Consider the following 20,881-nt stretch of genomic DNA (forward strand, 5'->3'; position numbering starts at 1 on the left):
TTCCCCATGCATCTCTCCACGGCAGCTTTAGAATAGAGGATCCGATTTCCAGAGCCTCGTTTCTTAACATCGAGAGGTCAAGCTACTTATTAAAGTGGAAACACATCTTTAATAACTTGGAATTAGGAGAAGTGTTAATTCAAGGCCTGTTTCTGAACAAAAGGTAATTAACTGCACAGAGAACTGAATAAGCCCCGAGCTCGGGCTTCTGCTGAATTTGTTTCCCATCTCAAGATGTAAGTATTTACAGGTCAAGTGCTCAAAGAAGAAGAATAAAAACATGTTTTTTTTTCTCTGAGAAAAGCTTTCTTCACATACACTCCAACTGTTTTCTTAATCCGTAAACCTCTAATTAGAGTTCTAGTCCAAAAGCTAAACATTCAATTCCCTATACTCTCCACCCTGGCTTAAAAAAATAAAAGATAAAAGATAAAAGATAAAGATGGCTCAGTAATCAACCAGCTCTTTAGTCTGTCTTGCAATAAGGCTTCTTTGTATTTATCCCACACATTTCACCTGAGTTCCTCCAAACCCTTTACAAACAGGATCTCATTAATCCCCCACAACACTGCTGTGAGACCCTCGGCTGATATGATCATCCCGAATTTACAGAAGCAACAGCCAAGGCAACTCTCACATACCTTTTCTCTTTTCACAAACCATGAAGCATTACAAGGGTTGATAATAAGTATCCTGATTCTCACACTCCAGTTGTAAGCAGCCAGCTTGTTGAAAAAAAAAAAAAAAAATAGTGGCTCAATTCTTGGAAAATTTCTGAGGAGTTGTTTTAACTGAGAAAGTAAAAGTGAGAAGATCCAGAAGTCCCTCAGAAAATAAAGCCACAGAATTCCAGCTCCACAGAGACCCAGTTCCCAGACCCCTCTGCCTCTTGCACACATACAAATACTACAGGTGGCAGAATGGAATCTTAGAGAGAATATTATGAGGAACAATAGTACTCATTTAATATAATTTAGATTCCTGCTCATCTTCACCAAGAAGCCTCTGTGATGCGCCACAAGGAGCTGTCCTCTCTACTCACTGTAATCCTATAAAGTCTTCTCATGGAATCTGCAGGGCATTCCCACACTTGCTAGATATATGAGAGTACTTCTAAAAGTCCATGGAAAAATAGAAGTAAATGGTAATACAGATTTTTCCATGAACTTGTTGATGTACCCTTGAATACTTTGTTCTCCTGCTAGATTCAAAACACATAATTCAATCCAAGAATACTCTTGGCCAACTGTGTGCTAAGGTATTCTGCTAGATGCTGACATTATGAAGATGAATTGCATATGGATCCAAACCTCCAGAATCTCCCTGAAGCCAAGTACATCATATTTATTTTTCTATTATAAGCACATAGAACAGCATGTGGCACATGGTATGTGTTATGGACTAAATGTTTGTGTCTCCAGAAAATTCATATGTTGAAGCCTAACTCCCAATGTGGTTGTATCTAGAGATGGGGCTTCTAAGGAAATGATTAAGATTAAATGAGGACATAGGGTATGGCCCTGATTCTATAGGTTTAGTGTCCTTATAAGAAGAGACACTAGATATCTCCCTCCCTCTCTCTCTCTCTCTCTCTCTCTCTCTCTGCCCTCTTTCCCTCCCTTTCTTTCCTCATGCACTGAGGAAAGGCCATTTGAGCACACAGAGAAAAGGTGGCCAACCCATGGAGAGAGACCTCACCAGACAACAACCCTGCCAGCACCTTGATCTTGGACTTCCGGTCACCAGAACTATTATTAAATAAATTTGTGTTAAGTCACCCAGTCTGCAGTATTTTGTTATGGCAGCCATAGCATATTAAAACAGTAGTTATTAATAGATATTTGTAGAGTTAATTGCATTTTGATATTCTTGTTAATCTTATTTCTATACTAGCATTTGATTACTGCTCTTTGCCAAGGGACTTGGAGACTTGGAGAACTGTCTCAGTAGCCGCTCACCCCCACCCCATTGGTTTTTCTTGACACTGTCACATGCAGCTCAGCTAGCTCCACAGACGGTGTGGTTGGGACTGAGTTGGGGAGTTCCTCTGTTTGACTGTGTTTGACTGTGTCTTGCAGAGCCCAAACTTCTGTGAGCAGAACTCTTCATTAGTGTTGCTCATATGCTCTGTTCTACAGTGTTTATATCTCTTTCTCTACATATATACATCTCTTTTTTCATTTAGTAACATCGGATAAGTTCTCCAAAGTCTGTGTTAGAGAGCATTTGAGAAAGTTATTCTTAATTTTTTTTTTCATTTTCATGCTTGCGTATATTAAAATCTGCTGCCTTTGCCTTGTGACAGCCAGCTAATGAGCAGGGTGTGCAGCCTGTGCCTTGTCTTCCTACTTCCTTAGGGTCATGTCCTGCTCATGGAGTGCTCTGCCTCTAGGCACTGGGCAATTTTCATTTATTTTTTTGTGTGTTAAATTTTAATCCCAAATATCCTAAATCCTGGCCTTCATACTTATACTTTGATGACCCAAGTATGCTTATAATACATGTTATTGCCATTATCAATAAAAGAAAAAGGTGGTTTGTGATAGGTTCCAAACATAATGGCCAAGCACAAAATGGCCACAACCCCTCCCTGCTTCCCTTTACAAGAAACCTCATGATATCTGAGAAACAGAAACCCTTTGCTTCCTCAAGGGCACAGTTCTCCACCCTGGTCGAATAGCTTCCACATTAGCACAATGCCCCTCCTTGATTGTATCAGCCAGCCCTTGGTGCCCTATATACACTCTCTCAGCTCCACACCTGGTGCTGTCCTCCACTTTGTGGCAGCCTGGCAGATTCTTTTCCTTTATTAAAGCTTGATCAGTACCTGGCATTTCGACTCACTTTCTTTCAGTTTGCACTTTACAGTCTGTACATTACATCAGCTCACAGGATCTCATTTGATCCTGTCTTATGGCTACCCTCTCACTGAGCTCTCACATAGCAGTGACAGAAAGTTCTCTGGTGTCTCCTGGTGTAAAAACACTAATCCTATCAGATCAGGGCTCCAGTCTTCTAACCTCATTTACCCTAATTACTCCCTTACTCCAAATACAGATGCAGTGGGGGTCAGGGCTTCAACGTGTGAATTTAGGGGGGACAGAGGAGACACAGCTCAGTCCATAGCAAGCTTCAAGGACTTAATGAGCACACCACAAATTAAGGCAGCCCCTACAGCAAAAAGAAGAGAAATGAAAAACCACCCAGAATCAATTCTACTCATTATGCCTCTTTTTCTCAGGTCCACCGCTTAGCACTGTGGGATAACTATGATACTGGATATGCCATTTGCTCCTGCCCCTATCACTTGTCCTTCTTCTAGGAGGAAGTGAGGAGGAGGGCTTTTGATCACCTTCTAGAGGTCTCAGGGTGTCAAGATCATATTTTTGGGAAATACGTGATGGAAGGCAGCAGGACCTGGTGTCTCCCAGTAGGACATTGGTGGAAAGCCCAGAAATGTAGGCAATGAAACAACCAAAACAAAGCCTGGGAGATTTCAGAAGACTTTGGGGAATTCAAAATTCAAAACCAGTAAAGTGTTGCTTGACACAAGCTCAGAAACTGAAGTGGTCAAGACTTTGAAAGACCAAAGAAACAAGCTTTCTGAGACATGCTTCTCTGGGTCTGTTGATCAGGATTCCTGCTGCTGTGAGAAACTCAAGCATATGCTGGTGTCAGAGAGGGGGTGGCAGGAGACAGTGTTAAACTTTGAAGGGCTCCCATGAGAAAGCAGGAGTGGCAGAAGTGTTTTAAGGTCAACCCATCCGTGGCTAGCAGCTGTTGAGTTTTGTACTTTGAAGCGCCCCTCCCTGGATTCCTTCTCATCCCTGACTCCCTTGAGTTCGTCTATTCCAAAATATAAAGTGTCTTAGTTCATCAATATTCCCTCCAAGGTGTGTGCAATCACAAAGGCAGACAGTGTATCTTATGAATGTATACGTTAAAAAGAAGATTGATAAAAAGGAAATGCTGAAGCAAAGCCACGTTCCAAAATATAAAGTGTCTTAGTTCATCAATATTCCCTCCAAGGTGTGTGCAATCACAAAGGCAGACAGTGCATCTTATGAATGTATACGTTAAAAAGAAGATTGATAAAAAGGAAATGCTGAAGCAAAGCCACACGAACCATTTGGTGCTGGAGGGCAGCTGAACAACCACCGTAGGAAGGTGACCTGGGAGCCCCATTTGGATTTTGTACCCAAAATATTTCAACATGGATTGATGGCCTTAGAGTTAGTCCATATTCTAAATTTGACTTTTTATTTCTACCATCAAGGAGCTGAGAAAGACATAATAAAAGAGTAGAAAAAGGAATTGATTGGGGAATAAAAATATATATGTATATGTATTTTATCTGCAAGAAAGTAAAATGGAGAAAATGAGGAACAATCAAAGAAGCATCTTATTTTTATTATAAAATATAATGTCTGCCTGGAGGACACTGATTTATCTCTCATGACCCAACTCAATGGTCATCCTCCCCATGAAGCCTTTTCTGACAGGATTGGTCATCTTTGCCTCATCTACCTGGAAAGACTTTTAGCTAGTGTCTATGGCATTGGTTGTCCTTATTTATGTGTCTGTCCCCAAACTAGATTCCTTAAAAACAGGGCAAGGTCCTGTTTAACTCTGTCTCTCTGGTCCGAAAAATAGTATCTGCCTCCTGGTAAGTGCTCCATGACAAGTTTGAAGGAGTTCTCCCTGGTACTGTGGAAGGCAGAGATATCACCCAATGGCATCTTTAGAACACTCTCATCTCCCTCTCTAGACCCTTTTCCTCCTTTAAAAGCCCCTTCTCCTCTAATTGCCTAGTCTCTGAGAAGTCGTCTGTGTCTCAGAGCCCAAGATTAAGGAGCTACAACTGCCTTCTCTTTCCTGAAATCTCCTGACCTCAAAATGCCTCTCTTTCTGCCCCCTTCCTTCCATCCCAGAAATTAAAATCCTTTTCTTCACTTAGGAAGAAGGACGTGTTTTCATTTGAAAAGATGGTAGCAGCTCAACCTGAAAGTCTCCAGTTGGAGAAATTTCAAGAATAACGAAAAAGGGCAAGGAAGAATTCCAAACCTGCTAAATCAAACCCCTGCCAGGAAGGGACTCATGAGTATGACTTTGAGTCACATTGATCTTTTCTGCTCTGGCCTGGTCAACTCTATTAAACACATTGGCAAGCCACGAATTGTGTTCAGTGTTTACACAATTTATCTGTTTGACTCCACCCCCTGGCTTCTTAACCCAGCCTGCTGGGATTAGAGACACTTTGCAGGACCTGACTATGGACATTTGCATCTTCCTGGGGAGAGCTAAAAGGAGTCCTTTAAGAGTGGGCCTCTCATCGTAATTTCCCATAGATTCCCAAAGGTGTCTTAAATCAAAAAGAGGTTTAGAAACCTGGACAAACAGATGTTTAACTCCATCTCAGCGAGGTGTGAATCAGACTTATAAAGAAACTCCGATAAAGACCTTCCCCAGTTAACCTTTTACTATCTTGTTCTCCCGATCTTTTTCAACTTGTAAGTCTTCCTAACTTCCAGTAGTATCTTCAGGGACATATTTTTCACTGCACTGTTTCAAGGTCACATTATAGCTATCCCTAGCTCTTTATAATGCATCCCCCCCCCCATATGACCCACTGGAAATTAGGTTAATGGTCTAATACCACGAACAAACTGGAAACAAGCTGTAAGAATATCAATTCTTAATTCCTCAAAGCAGCATTTCAAAGTCTACAAATGAAGCCTTAACAGAAAGAAATATTAATGAAGGACTACACAAGAAGAGAATAAAGAATCACAAAATCTAAGACTTGAGAAAGAAACTCATATGTTATTATTTTTCTCTTTCATCCACTTCTGAAATTATCATGATTTCTCCAACAAATAGTCATTTAATTATTATTTGAGACCTCCAAAGACAAGGAATCACTACAACTCAAGATATTTTATTCCATTGTTATAATCCCTGAATTCCTACAAGATTAATCCTACATGTTAGTCAAAATCTACCTTCTAGTTAGGTTGCTTGAAAGAACTGGTAACATTTCTTTCTTCTATTTCTAGATTGTCTTCTGAAAAGTTTAAGGTAGTTTTTGAGTCTCTCTTTTTCCTTATCGTCTTTAGACAGCACCGTGTCCTGCTTATCTTTGCTTGTCTCCACAGTCCCTGACACTGCAGGTGAGAGTTAATGAAAGAATGAATGAATGAACACATATCTCAGTTGTATCTCTGTGGTATAAGATGGCATGAGGTGCCCAGCATTCTAAATCAGGGCATCTTCTACCACTGCCTATTGCAGGAAGGTTTTCTGGAGCACTGTGGGGTGGGGGTGTCCTGAGCCTGAGTGCGGCAGTTGGCACTCTACCACTACCTGCAGCTTAAACACCTGTCTCCTGTGGGTTAGCTTCAGCTGCAAGGACTCACACTTGAGCTTTCAACTTACCCTGAGACCTAAATTTCAAAGAACAAACAAGCAAGGCACAAATATCTCCTTGCTTCTTGCATTTATCCAGGGTTTGAATAAATGCAGATGTCTGAAGGATCAGTCAGAGCTTTAAATGAAGTAAGGGTTCAAGATATAAGAAAACAGGGACAGGGCGGAATTCAAGGATGCCCTCCCAATTAAATAGATTCAAATTATTTAAAATATTACAGAAAAAAACACTCTGTTTAGCTCATGTGGTTAAGATTACAGAACATGCCACTAGATTGGGGAAGGGAGGTGGAATCTCAGCTTTGCTCCTTACTTGCTATAAGATTTTGAGCATGTCTGTATGCCTCAGTTTCTACAACTATAAAAAAAAGTGTGTAGATTAATACCACCAATCAAACTGGGTTGCTATAATAATTAAGTGCTGTGCAGATTAATTACAATAGTGCTCAGGATAGAGTAGTGTGTGTGTGTGTGTGTGTGTGTGTACAATTTGACATAGTTTATTCCCGTTATGCCTTATCTGTGTTTATGGCAGGCATAATTTCATAGGCACAGCCTGACGGGTATAAATTTGTCTGTGGAGCCATACCCAAAAGATGATTTCAGGGGTGCTATGTGTCAAATGTGTCTCCTAAAAGTTTATGTGTTGAAAACTTGATCCCCACTGAACAGCGTTAACATGAGGATAGTGTTCTCATGAATGGATTAATTCATTTGTGGAGTAATGGGTTGTTGCTTATAACACATATCTGCAAATGTGGAAGCAGCTTTGGAACTGGGTGCTGGGCAGAAGCTGGAAGAATGTGGAACAGCAGGCTAGAGAAAGCCTATATTCTGGTGAGAACTTAGAAGACAGGAAGACCAGAGAAAGTTTGGAGCATTTTAAAGACTAGTTAAATAGTGGTTATCAGAATGCTGACAGAAATATGGACTGTAAAGACCATTCTGAGGAGGTCTCAGATGGAGATGAGAAGGAGCTTTATTGAAAATTGTAGCAAAGATCACCTCTGTTAAGAACTGGTAAAGAACTTAGCTGAATTGTGTCTACATTGGAGGGTTTAATGGAATCAGGAACTTAAAAGTGATTAACGAGGGTATTTGCCAGAAGAAATATCCAAGCAGCAAAGCATTCGGGCAGCTGTGTGGCTACTTCTAACAGCTTACTCTGGCTTATGCAAGTGAAAGTATGACATAAAGGCAGAATTTATAACTCAAAGTGAAGCAGAGAGTAAAAAATTGGAAAACTATCAGCTTGACCACATAAAGAGTGAGAAAGTGTATTTGAAAGAGGAAACCAAGGGTGTAGCTCAATGACCCATTGGCTGGGGAGATCAGGACAGAAATAAGAAATCATCAAGAGAATAGAAGGAAGATTCTGCAGGCATTTCAGAGATCTATGAGGTTGTCCCTCCCATCACACGTCCAGATGCCTAGGGAAACAGTGGTTTTGGGGAACAGGTCCGAGATGCCCTCCATGGGCTTGCTGTCCAGGGCCACCTTGCAAAGCTACTCTCCACACCCAGGCTCTTCCAGCTCTTCCAGCCATAGCTACATTGGACCCAGGTGCTGCTGGACCCACTGCTTCAGAAGATACAAGCTGGAAACCTTGGTGACATCCACATGGTGTTAAGTCTGCAGGCTTGCAGAATGCAAGAACTGTAGAAACATGGCAGCCTCCACCCAAATTTCAAAGGATGTATGGAAGAGCTTGGGGGTTCAGGAGGAGATTTGTCACCAGGGCAGAGTCATCACAGAGAGCCTTCACTAGAGCAATGTCAAGTGGAAATGTGGGGTCAAGGTTGCATCAGAAAGCTGCCACCAGGGACAAGCTTACTGGAGCCATGAAAGCAGGACTGTCACCTGGACCCCAGAACTGTAGAGCTACCAGCTCACAGCACCAGCCTGGGAAAGCTGAAGCATGAGCTGAGTCCAGAAAAGCAATAGGTGCAGGGCTGCAGGAAGACTTGGAGGTACAATCCCCTACCAGCGTGCGGTGGATGCCAGACATGGAATCAAGGGAGATTATTCTCCAGCTTTAAAATTTAATGCCCTCTGTGCTGGGTTTTGAACATGTTAGGACCTGTTTCCCCTTCCTTTTGGTTCACCTCTTCTTTTTATAAGGGGAATGTCTGTCTTATGCTTGTCCCAACATTGTGTCTTGGAAGTAGATAACTTGTTTGTTTTCACAAATGAGACTTCAGACTTTTGTGTTGCGATAGTTAAGATCTTAGGGATGGAATGAATGTATTTACATATGATAAGGACATGAGCTCTGGGGGCTAGAGGTGAAATGCTATGTGTCAAATGTATCCCACAAAAGTTCATTGTTGAAAATTTGATCCCCACTGTAACAGTGGTAACAAAGTTGGAAATACAATTATAATATTTGAAAGATGGAGTCTCTGGGAAGTGATGGGATCATGAGGACTGTGCCTTCATGAACAGATTAATCCATTTATAAAATAACAGGTTGATGAATTAATGAGTTGTCATGGATGTGGACCGGTGGCTTTACAAAGAGAGCACATGATGAGCTCTTGCCATGCTCACCATGTGATATCTTGTGTTGCCACAGGACTCTGTAGAGAGTCCTCACCAAGAAGAAGACCCTCACTAGATGCACCCCATGGACTGCATACTTTCTAGCCTTTAAAACTGTAAGAAACAAATTTTGTTTCTTTCTAAATTACCCAGTTTCAAGTATTTTGTGTTAAGAAACAGAAAATGGGCTAATACAGGGGGAAATCCACATCTTTAGTGACCTATGACCATCTTACCATGGTTGAACTACATTATAAGAGGAAGATCTGGTTTAGAAGGAAGATTACTGAGCTGATTATTGAGAGATCTTGGTTCTGGTCATGGCTATGTCCTGAACTTGCTGGCTGGCCTACGTGAACCTGCTTAACAACCTTGGTGTCCTCAGCCAGCCTTATCAGTGTCAGAGAGGCATGATGGGACAAAGCTTCAGACTCAACAGGCTGATATATTGATCCTAATCATAATCATATAAAAGTATGCTGATAAATAGGAGGTCTAATAACCCATAATGTTTCCCCTGTCTCTTGTAGGCTCTCCAAGGCTAGATGGGCTTGAAATGACCAGTCACCATCCTAGTCTCTCTCTCCTTTTCTTCTTCCCTTTCATGCCCCTCTTAGAATTAATAATGCCTGTTAACCCTGTGGGCCACTGTTATTATTATTATTATTATTATTATTATGCTTCAGGCCTGACTCAACTCAGGCACCCCAGTTCTAATGCTACCTTTAGGACGACACACCAGTTTTTACTTTCAATGCCATACACAATTGGAAAGCAAAGTGAAACAAAGAATAAACCAAGAAAAAGTAGAGTAAGAGACTTTTCTAGAGTTTCCTCGTAAGATCTGGAGAGGAGAGCACTGTGTATGCCCCATGCTCCAGGCTTCCTTTCTGCTGTGTCTCTCCACCCCCACCCCCCCAGTCCACCCTGAAACGCAGCTGCATGAATTGGGCAGGACAGATCTAAACCCCAAACTCGCCTCATGACACCAGCATATTATGAGGGGAGGCATGTTCTTGGTGGCAGGACAGTGTTCTTTGAGATCATGCTACAAGGATGTCCACATCTTTGCTCTCTTTGCCTATTCTAGCAATTGTTTCATCCCATAGGATTTTGATCTAATAGTGTTCTCAGACATAACTCTATCAAGAGTCCTCATCCTTGCAGGGAAGAATGAAGCAGTATGGGAAAAAAACCTGGAGACTGCTCCTAACAGCCCTCCTCACCGGGGTCTTTCAGTGCTCTTTGTGTGAAGTTCCACCCATCTATCATCTAGTCTTCTCGTATTCCATTTAGTCTACACTCTGTTTAAAATCTAATTCTCACCTATTACTTAAATTAATAATGAAAAATTTAGACACTAGAGCCTAAGTTCTATTAGATACCCAGTGATTTGGGAAATGATATCTTCCTTAGGTGCTGTGGTATTTAGCCTATCACTAGTTCGGAAGCTTAAATAATATGAGTAATCTACTATAGCCTTACAAAACTAATTTAGTCCATTTATTTAGTGTTAGTGAAAAAAAATGCCCTGTATTTGTGAATTTTAAATCAATTGGAATCATTTTTAAAAGAAAGGAAGCGATAAAATTTTGGTTTATAAAATATTAGTATACTTTTGTCAAATAAAATACTGTTTTAGAATAGCAAAAGCCATACTGTGTCATTATATAAAAAAAATATATAAGGCTCAAAAGAAAATATTATTCTCAGAAGTAAGCCCACTTATTCTACAAGGTAATGTGCAACTCATATATACTACTTCTCTCTAAGACCTGGACAATAGACTTCTACTAAGACAGCTGCATTTATGGTCGTTGTTTTAAAAAGCCGTTAGTAAAGACTGCAGAAAAGGTGACAGGATATATGTGGCAAGTGTCCTTCTGAAATTCAGATATGCTTATGATCTTCTCATTTACACTTAATAGATTCCAGCACAGAATAAATAATAAAGAATTACTGCTACACAGTTGAAGCAAATTAAATTCAATGCATTTGAGACTTCAGCAGTGAATTGATACTGACCCTGAATACCAATTGCAACTCATGAAGGTAAAATATAATCAAAGGTTTGGCTGGAATTCTGAAAATAAGCTGCCCAGGTGGGACAAACTTGTGGTGGAAATTATGCAGGTTGTGAAGGGCATGCAGTGTCCCTCCAGCCCAGTCTGACACGCCATCGGGCTTCATGCCATCAGCACTCACCATTCTTGCAGAGCAGGACAGCTAGGAAGTCCTGAGAAGAAGAATTGATAAAGAGCAAAAGGCTGGGTGCCTGAGCTGTCACAAAGCTAAACGCAATATTCTCCCTGGATGGAGCTGGATCTGTGTAAATAGCTGAAGATGAGAAGCTTATATTCTTGGTCACAGGGTAGGGCTCTTGAAACATGTAAGTAACCGACGTGCCAGCCTCAAAAACAGCAGAAACCTCTGCAAAATATAAGAGGGGAGAGCACACATTGAACGTGTAGTCAATTACTCAGGATAGCCATAACTGCTTGTTTAGTGTTTCCTATGCACCAGGCACCATGTGAGGGGTTTTACATGAATTATATAATGTGTTCCCCATGATAATTTTGGAGTGGCAGAAGTTATTATTCTTATTTACAAATGAGAAACTTGAGACTCACAGAGACTGAGAATCTTGACTAAGGTTGCATAGCTAGAAGAGAACGCTCGGGTTTGCCTCTTTAAGTTTAGGTGCAGTTCAACATACACTGCAGAATGACTAGCATGTAAGTTATTGAGAGTATGCCATTGGCAACGTGGAGTTTGGGGCAGCAGTAATTCTCTGTGATGTTGGGTAAAGTGTGAAGACCAAGGGAAACAGTAAAAATGGATTTTGTGGGAACAGTAGAAAAGGAATAAGTATACAACACCTGGACTCAATTTTCAGATGTCTAGAGCACACAGGCCATCCAATAGGAAGCAATCTCTATAGCACAACACATTAGATGGAGGTGTGCCACCACCATGGAGAAACATGGCATCTACCAACTGATGAAATTCAATTAGCAGGAACCTGCACATCAGCCGTTCCCGCTTGTAGAATGTTCTTACTCTGTTACCATTTAGTTTAGTGGAACTAGCACAGTTTGAATTAGCACCAAGTCTATAGTGTCATTGAACTTCATGCTGGCTGTGTGGTCCCAGGAAAGTTAGTGAACCGTATGGAGACTGTCTTCTCATCTGGTGAGTGGGAATCATAACACCTAGCTCATCAGTGTTTCTATGTGGATAAATGAGATAATGTGTGTAAAGTGCTAAAGAGAGTTACCTGGCATAGGTTCAATTCATAGACTCTCTGTGTTACAAGAAAATTTAACCTATACCCATCCCAATAGCCTTCATACAATGTGTCTGTTTATTGATTGCACAACCCTCAAATACTGGGATATTATCCTTGGATCAAGGTTGCTCTTGAGTTTGTTTTTAATTTTATCTCTGTGCAGTATCATGGTGCTGCTTCATAGAGCAACACACCTTACTTCTGGCAGCCAAACTCTGCCATAAAAACCACACAGTAAACATGAACATATATGGGCATGATTAATTTCCTTTTGTCCTGGAAGACATGTGGAATGTTCCTAATTCTCCATGAAATTCTCTGATTGAGTTGGTGGCACCTAGAGCATAATCAAATCTGACTTTTGCTTCCTAATTCTATTGTAAATTTGTTCCACCTTGTGAAAATTCTGTAACAGTCTGTAATAGTGCCAAAAAATTAAAGTTGCATATTTATGCATATTGTCTAGCATATTGGGAATACTAGTTCATTTTTATTAAAGGTTCGGATAAAGTGTTTCATATTTATCATGCAGGTTACAACATCACTACTCCTAATTATAAAAATATGCAGCAGACACTTGTGACCCTGAGGATTTTGGTTAATCATCAGTGTGATTCAAGCATTTTCCTCGAGTAAATTTCCTCAGGCATATTTGGCCCGCATGTTGAGTGACCATCTCCTAGTAAACAGAATAAAGGTTTTTTTTATTTGATGTTTGTGTGTGCTTAAACACAAGTCTACTTCAGAGCATTCTGTTATGAATGGCATATTAAATATGGGCGTATGTGCTACTTTCTATACTTAGGACAAAAAAATAAAAATTAAAAGCATTTTGTAATTAGAAATGTTAAACCAAATTTCTACTGCTGCTTTTCTCTCAGCCCCAGTTCTAATTATTTTTATAGTTTGGATATTGTCTATTTTGGCTTAAATTTAAATTCAGCAAAACACCTGAACTCCATTATTCTTTCAGTTTCTTATGTTTCATAATCTAAGAGTTTAAGCTTCCTCATCAAATAGATTGAATACTCTGAACATCCAAAACCACTGGGCTCAATGGATTGAAAAAGTTAACTTGAAGGTGATTACTAATGACCATGATGCTACTCCAAGCCCAATGTCAGTGTTAGTAACATCCCTTGAGTTCCCACTTGGTAGAAAGAACTAGGCTAATTAGTTCTGAGATGGTGGGACACATGTTTAAAAAATAAACACCAGTGGTTAGCCTAGGATTTGACGAATGAGTGACAGAGACAACGGTTCCCAGAGCTGTATGTCTCTGAAGACCAGAGCACACTGACAAGACCTGAAAGAGGAGCTCGAAGCTGACTGGGCCCTGAAGTGTGGAATCAATTCTGAGAAGGAGCTAGGAAACAGGACTGCACTGGGAGGGCGTGTGTCTCTGAGCCACCCTGAAGCTGGAACAAAGCACTGCCTGTCCTCAGCTGTCACAGGATTCCTCTTACCCTCAGGTAGCCCCAATATAAATAGAGATGAGTTCAGTTCCTATTTATGATGAGATATATAGTGGATGAAAAGACTGCAAGCAAGCATGTAAAAGCACAGCACATAGTAGGAACTCAATAAATAGTAACTGGCTTAATAATAATAATAGAAAAATAGAATTAGGTTTATAATTAGAACAAACATAAAGACCAGTCCTGAGCAATGAGTAGTCTAGAGGTTACCTAGAAATCATGCAGGCTGTAATTAACTTAAAAAAAATACATCAAGCAAACTATAAATAAATGAAAATTAGAAATTTAAACACTGAGTGAGTATTTTATAAAATTTTTTTAAAGTATTATTACATTTTCTTATGATAATGGTCCTGTGGATATGTGTTATTAATAAGTTGTTATCTTTTAGCAATGCATATTATAAATATCTATAGATACAATAATATTATATCTGGGATGGTTTGCTTCAAAATTATAAAGGAGCAGGACAGAAGGTGAGTATATCAAAGAAATAAAAATGGTCACGAGTAGGTAATCGTTGAAGCTAGGTAGTGGATGTACGGGGATTCTTAAACTTTTCTCTCTACTGCAGCACATGGTTGTATTTTTCTATAATAAAAAAGTAAAAAGCAACATGTTATAAATTGGCAGGAAGTAAATATTAAAGAATTTTTGGATAGGTTTTTGGCAATATATAAAAAGTTCCTAAATGTACATACTATTTTTTCCATTGAAATTCCATTACTAAGAAAATAATCAATACATGTGTTTACCATAGCATTATTTATGTCCAAAATTGGCCAAGATGTTAAATTCTCAAACAATAATAATGGTAAGCATTTAGTGGAATTTTATATGCCAGAAGTTATCCCAAGTGTTTTTTAAAATGCTAAAGAGAAACACACATCTAAAATGTGTTGGTGTAAGTGAATATACACATGTGAAAGAATGAAATTGGACCCCTACCTCACAACACATACAAAAATTAACTCAAAATGGAATAAAAACCTAAACATAAAAGCTAAAACTATAAAACACTTAAAATAAAGCATAAGTGTAAATCTTCATGAACTTGGATTAGGCAATGTTTCTTAGAGAAGATACTAAAACCACAAGCAACAAAAGAAAAAAATAGATAAATTGGATTTCATCAGAATTAAAAACTTTTGTGCTTCAAAAGGTACTATGAAGAAAGTGAAAAGACAACCAATAGAATGGGAGAAAGTATTTGCAAATCATCTATCTAATGAGGAAATTATATTCAGAATATACAAAGAATTCTTACAAATGAACAATAAAAAGAAAAAAAAATGGTGACTTATTAGAAGAGACAGTTCTCCAAAGAACATATAGAAATGGACAATAAGCACATGAAAAATATTCAACATCATTAGCTATTAGGGAAATTCAAGTCAAAACCACAATGTGATAGCATCTCACACCCAGTGGGATGTCTACTATCAAATGATTTTTATTACAAGTGTTGGCAAGGATGTGGAGAAATTGGAACTCCCATACACTGCTGGTGAGAATGTAAAATGGAACAGCTACTTTGAAAAACAGTTTGGCAGTTCCTCAAAACATTAAACATATAATTAGCCTATGACCCAACAATCTTACTTCTAGGTACACACCCAAGAGAACAGAAAACATATGTCCACAAAATAATGTGCACGGAAATGTTGACAGCAGCATTATCAATAATAATCAAAGAAGTGGGACCATCCCAACCATCAACTGATGGATGGATAAAGAAGATGTGGCTAATCCACACTACGGAATACTCTTTTACAATAGAAAAGAAAAAGTACTCACAAATGCTACATGGATGAATCTTTACAACTTTATACTAAGTGAAAGAAACCAGACCAAAAAAAAAGCCACAAGTTGTATCATTCCATTTATATGAAAGGTCTAGAACAGGAAATCATAGAGACAGAGAGTAGATTAGTGGTTTCCCAGGACTGGAGGGAGGGGTGAATGGGGAGTGGCTGCTGTTGGGTATGGGATTTCTTTTTGGGATGGTGAAAATATTCTGAAATTAGATAGTGATGATGGTTGTGCAATATATTAAAGATCATTGAATTTTACACCTTTTAAAAGGGTGGGATTTATGGTATATAAATTATATCTCTATGATTTAAAAAGAGAGATACAGGGCCGGCCCAGTGGCGCACTGCTACAGTGCACTGCTTGGGAGCGCGGCGGTGCTCCCGCCGAGGGTTCGGATCCCACATACAGACCGGTTCCCGCTCACTGGCTGAGCGAGGTGTGGGAGCAACACCGAGGGTTGTGATCCTGTTGCCGGTCCTGGTCCGGTATGGGTGCGACACTGAGGGTTGCGATCTGTTGCAGGACATGAAAAAAGACAAAAAGGAAAAAAAAAAAAAGAGAGAGATACAAACACCAAAACAAAGAGCTACATTTCTGGAGAAATGGAATTCTATTACAATATTCTTATACAGAATAAAATTAGAATTGTAAAGAGGAAAAAGGAACCAAAAAGATGTTGGATGGACCTACAGCTCTGATACATATTACCAAGTCAGCACACCTCTGTGAACCCCTCCTATATTAAATTCAGGTATTAATACCTGTCTAACTGGTTTGGAGATAAGAAATATGTTACAGTTAATTACTAGTTATCTATATGATTATTAGTCCTCCATACCATTATAAGAAACAGAAATTGGGCCAATGGACCATGGTTCTGGTCCAGGCATTGGTAATGAACAAATGTCCCTAATTCCACCCAAGATATTTCCAGTATTTGCACACCATTTCCCTAAAATAAGCTACGACATAGTGAGAAGAATGGAAGACTACCTAAGTAGAGAGCATCCTTTGTAGCTGAGGGCTCCCTGTTTCGGTTCCGAGAGGCAACTGACATGGCTAAAAGACTTGGTTAAAAAGCCTGGGTTATATACATTACAATTACGGAATATAGAGGGAATCATTTTTGAGAATTTACCAGAAAGAGGGAAAAGTTTGGAAATAGTGAAATGTGAAACATGCTGAAAAGGCTAAGCATACATTTGTCTATTTAACTTATGGATCAAAATTAAAATGTGGGGAAGGAACAGTGAGAAAATTTTGACACATTCAGGTGAAAGATACAGAGTATGAAGAGAAGAGAATTAATAGAAATTGTTTCAGAGAAAGGAGCTAACAACAACAACAATAACAAAAAATAGACTAAATTTAGAATAATATGATCTATGAGATGTTTGAATGATGTCCTCAGAAAAATGCAGAAAGGTCTGCTGTTCATTTATTTTCTTTACAGAAGACATGGGTATAGATACTGTAAAACAGTGTTCGTGTACTTTAGTGGCTGGGCCTGGTAGGGTTTGTCCTTCATTTGCTGCTTCTAGCACATGGGGCCACTCTAAAGGCACCATTCAAACTTTTCAGGTGGAGTTATTCAAAGATCTTCCCAAGATGAAAATCCAGTAGCACTTTGCTTGTCTTAGCTCATGTTAAGAGCCTACTGGGATGGGACCTGCTTTATCTCAAGCGTCCATGCAGGACCTAATATACTGTTTGCCCTAAAATTTGTACCATTAATTTTCTCCCAAGGAGCATGACATGCTTCCAGGCAATAATAAGCAACCAATCAAACTAATTGGGGAGAAGGCCAGTATGAATGAACGGAGAACTTCAATGATAGTATCCTTCTAAGAAAACACCAGATGCCTTTTTTTCTTCCTTTTGTTTTTAAGTTCCAACAATAAGTTGGACTAAATAAAGCATTTTTTGGTAGAGGTGCTGGGAAAATGTGTTTTAATCAATTGACAAGAATTATTTATAGTTGCCATCATTGTATGTATATAAATAATGTCTCAGAGTGATTAAAATATTTTATTAATAGTTTAAATGCTACTCTTGAAATATTGTTAACATTATTTGTACAACAAACATTTTCCGTCAATAAAATAAACTTAAAAGTTGCAAATATTGATAGTACACCATATGTTTTGTCCTTATGATGAAAAATTACTAAGTATTTATACTGAGTAATGTGATTTTATCGTTTCTAGAGTTATCTTGAATTTATTTAGAGAATTCACACCATGACCTTCCCCCTTTGTCCAAGGAATATATCCATCATGATTAACTTTGTTAATGTAATGAATTCATATGATTGAGTTCATTAAGGGATGTGAGAAAAACCCAAGGCAGGAATTTTGACTTGTGTTCCAGTCCCAGCCCCTAAAAGAGCTAACCACGAGCCTCCAGGCAGGGCTTTTAAAGCCTCAGAAATTCGCTAATGTCACTTGTAGAACAGAAAGATTTCACTAGATCCATGATATTATTAAAAACAATTTACCTATACTTTCTTTGTTAAAATGACTTAAGATGGCTTAAACATCTCTAAGGCTTCTCCAGGGCTAGACTATATGATACTTTGATTACATTTGTGGAGACTTTCTGCTGAAGGTACATCTTGAAGGATTCAGAGAGATTCAACGTGTTCCTTGCACATTATTCAAGAATAGGGCAGATTCAAAGTTTTAGAGTGTTTTGTTCCCCTTGGAAATCCAGGATTCTACCAGCCTACCCCTCTGATATCAGAAAAATGTGTGTTGAGAGACAAAAAAGCCAGGAAATTAAGCTAAATCTTAATGACAGGCATTTATTTGTTGCTGGGAATTCTGAGAGATCCCAGAGAAGACAGAGGTCCAGCTTGCTCTTAAGTAACACAAGTTTTGTTTCAAATCCTTGGGCTCAGGTACACATACAGATGAGTGAAGGACACATGTAGGTCTTTAAGATCTATCAGAAGTACTAATAAAAAGGAGAAAATGGCAGATGGAAAAACACCATGGGCAGTACCAACTTTTCATTCGTCTTTTGTATCCTTAAGATCTCCCACATCCAGCTTATTCATTTCTAGCCCCTTCTCCTCCAGCTTTATTAAATTTTGGTGTAGCAAAATGACCAGATAAAAATAAGTAGCCATCAAGGTGAATCAGATAGGAATTCCAAATGTGTTATTTCAAAGAGGGTATATAGATTTTAAACAAGAAACAAAACTGTAAGTTAAATGAATGAATAGGTCCAGCTTTATTAAATTTTGGTGTAGCAAAATGACCAGATAAAAATAAGTAGCCATCAAGGTGAATCAGATGGGAATTCCAAATGTGTTATCTCAAAGAGGGTATATAGATTTTAAACAAGAAACAAAACTGTAAGTTAAATGAATGAATAGGTAACCTAAGGAATTTCTGGCATCAGTCGGCCTGGCTAGAGGGTGGGGGGGAAGGGATGCAAGAAGGCAAGAAAATAATTAAAAATAGGAATGGATGGAAGTGTGGTGTGGGGGGCGGGGGGTGGTCTTCCCTGAATCACACCAGGCAACCAGACCAATAAATCCTACATATGTATGACATTCACTGGCTGCATTCAAAAACTGAGACAGAACTTTCCTAAGAAGTAAATCTAGTCTCTTGTTCTGCAGTAATGGTAAACCTGCATTGTAATTTCACTTCTGATAAGTGATACCCAAGCAGGCCAGGAGGCCAAACCCAAATTGCATTCTCCTGTCTGTCTCAATTTTGGTGAGTAAATCTCCTTTAACCACAAGATAAATCAATTAAAACACAAGCAGGTCACAGAGGAAGTTTCATTATTTCTCTCTTAGAGATTGTGTAGAATAAAAAGGCAAGAATTCATGTACTCAAATGTTTTCGTTTGTTTTATTTCCCTTATTTTGTAGTCGCTCCCCATGGTGGACTTGAATAACTCTTCATATATCTTGTTAGTGTCATTTTTCTTTTAGCAGAGGTGAATAATGCAAGATCTATTGCACATTTTCCTGCGTGTGACTTAGTCAACAAGTTTATAAATGGAGAAGAAGGTGACTAGGGTGCTTTCATGGCAGAAATGTACTTCTTGAGATTAGAGATATACAGAGCCTGATGAGAATGCTCCCAAATCAAGGGGCTCATTTCAATTCCAGATGCTGACAAAATACAATGACACAAGGAGCTATGAACTGAATCTGCATAATGAATGAGATTGCAGTTTTCACCTGGCTGTTTTACAAAAGAGAAAAACTGGAAGTTAGGTTCCTTTTTCTTTATGGAGAATAATATGTGAACAAAGGATATAATAATTTTAAAAAGATGCCCCCCACCACCACTGCACAAACACAAACACACAGACCCAGAATGGTTGTTGATTCTCTGCAATCTCTAATATAGTCACCTACTGTGGGTAAAATATTGTTGGAGGTGTGAATCTTTGGAGAAACCTAAATACTGTGCAGAAACGGAGCTACAATCTTCCCTCTTCCTTCTCATTTCCTTCCCTCTCCCCTAATCCAGCCCTGTGGATTTTCTCTCCCAGGTATCTCTGGATCCATCTGCTTCTGTGTATACCCAGAACCATGCTCCTGGTATAGTCTGCCTCACCTCTACCTGAATCCTTGCAACAACATTCCACCTTCAGCCCTGATTCCTCCCATCCACTCACCAATTTGAAGTGAGAATGGATACAAATTTTCAAATTTGATTCTGCCATTCCTGTTTAATGCCCTTCAAAGACTAGTTGTTGTCTTAAGGACCAAGCTGAAGTTCCTTAGCCCAGCTGACACAGCAAGAGAGATCAGGACTCCACTTACCTCTACAGCTTCCTTCACCCATACTCTGCTCTGACATCAGTGCTGGCATTCTGAACCATTTATGGCTCCCGAATGCCACCTAGTCTATCTAGACTTTGGACCTCTTCGTGAAGGTTGTAGTTACCTTCCCCATGCACTTTACTGCCTCCCCAACTCATCCTTTGCAATCACAAACGCACACACCTGCCCTCTTACACATTCACTTTTTAATCACTCATTTAACTGCTCACCCAGTATTTAATTATTTTAATTAGCTGCCACATTTTTACAAAGCAAGAAATATTTTTAAAATTCTAGTAAGTCTTCCATTGAAAAATCAGAAGATCTGTCAACTTGCTTTCCTATGTGTCAAACCTCAGCTCCAGTTTACAGGGTCACCTACTGTAAGACAGGGCATGCACCCTCTGCTACGGAGACCACCTCATTAATTTATATTGTGTTCCTGTCCACTCCAGGTTTTATTTTTCAGCTCTTGCTCTAACATACTTTTCTCTTTACTTGCTTGCATCTTGTCTTATGTACAGTTCACTGGAAGGTGAA

At 39.2% G+C, this 20,881-nt stretch overlaps 1 protein-coding gene across 1 annotated transcript in view; it reads right to left on the reverse strand.

The window, feature by feature from the left end:
* The window catches only part of LOC103594322 (contactin-associated protein-like 5), a 113,754-nt gene extending 93,364 nt beyond the window's left edge, over nt 1-20,390 (reverse strand). The window contains exons 1-2 of the mRNA XM_008577539.1: nt 20,342-20,390; nt 11,173-11,397 (exon numbers count right to left, since the gene is read on the reverse strand). Coding sequence (XP_008575761.1) covers nt 11,173-11,397; nt 20,342-20,390 — 274 coding nt within the window. The remainder of the gene's footprint in view (nt 1-11,172; nt 11,398-20,341) is intronic.
* Between the last annotated feature and the right edge of the window lie 491 nt (nt 20,391-20,881).

Source organism: Galeopterus variegatus, unplaced genomic scaffold (assembly GCF_000696425.1).
Source record: "Galeopterus variegatus unplaced genomic scaffold, G_variegatus-3.0.2 Scaffold1530, whole genome shotgun sequence".
Lineage (NCBI taxonomy): Eukaryota > Metazoa > Chordata > Mammalia > Dermoptera > Cynocephalidae > Galeopterus > Galeopterus variegatus.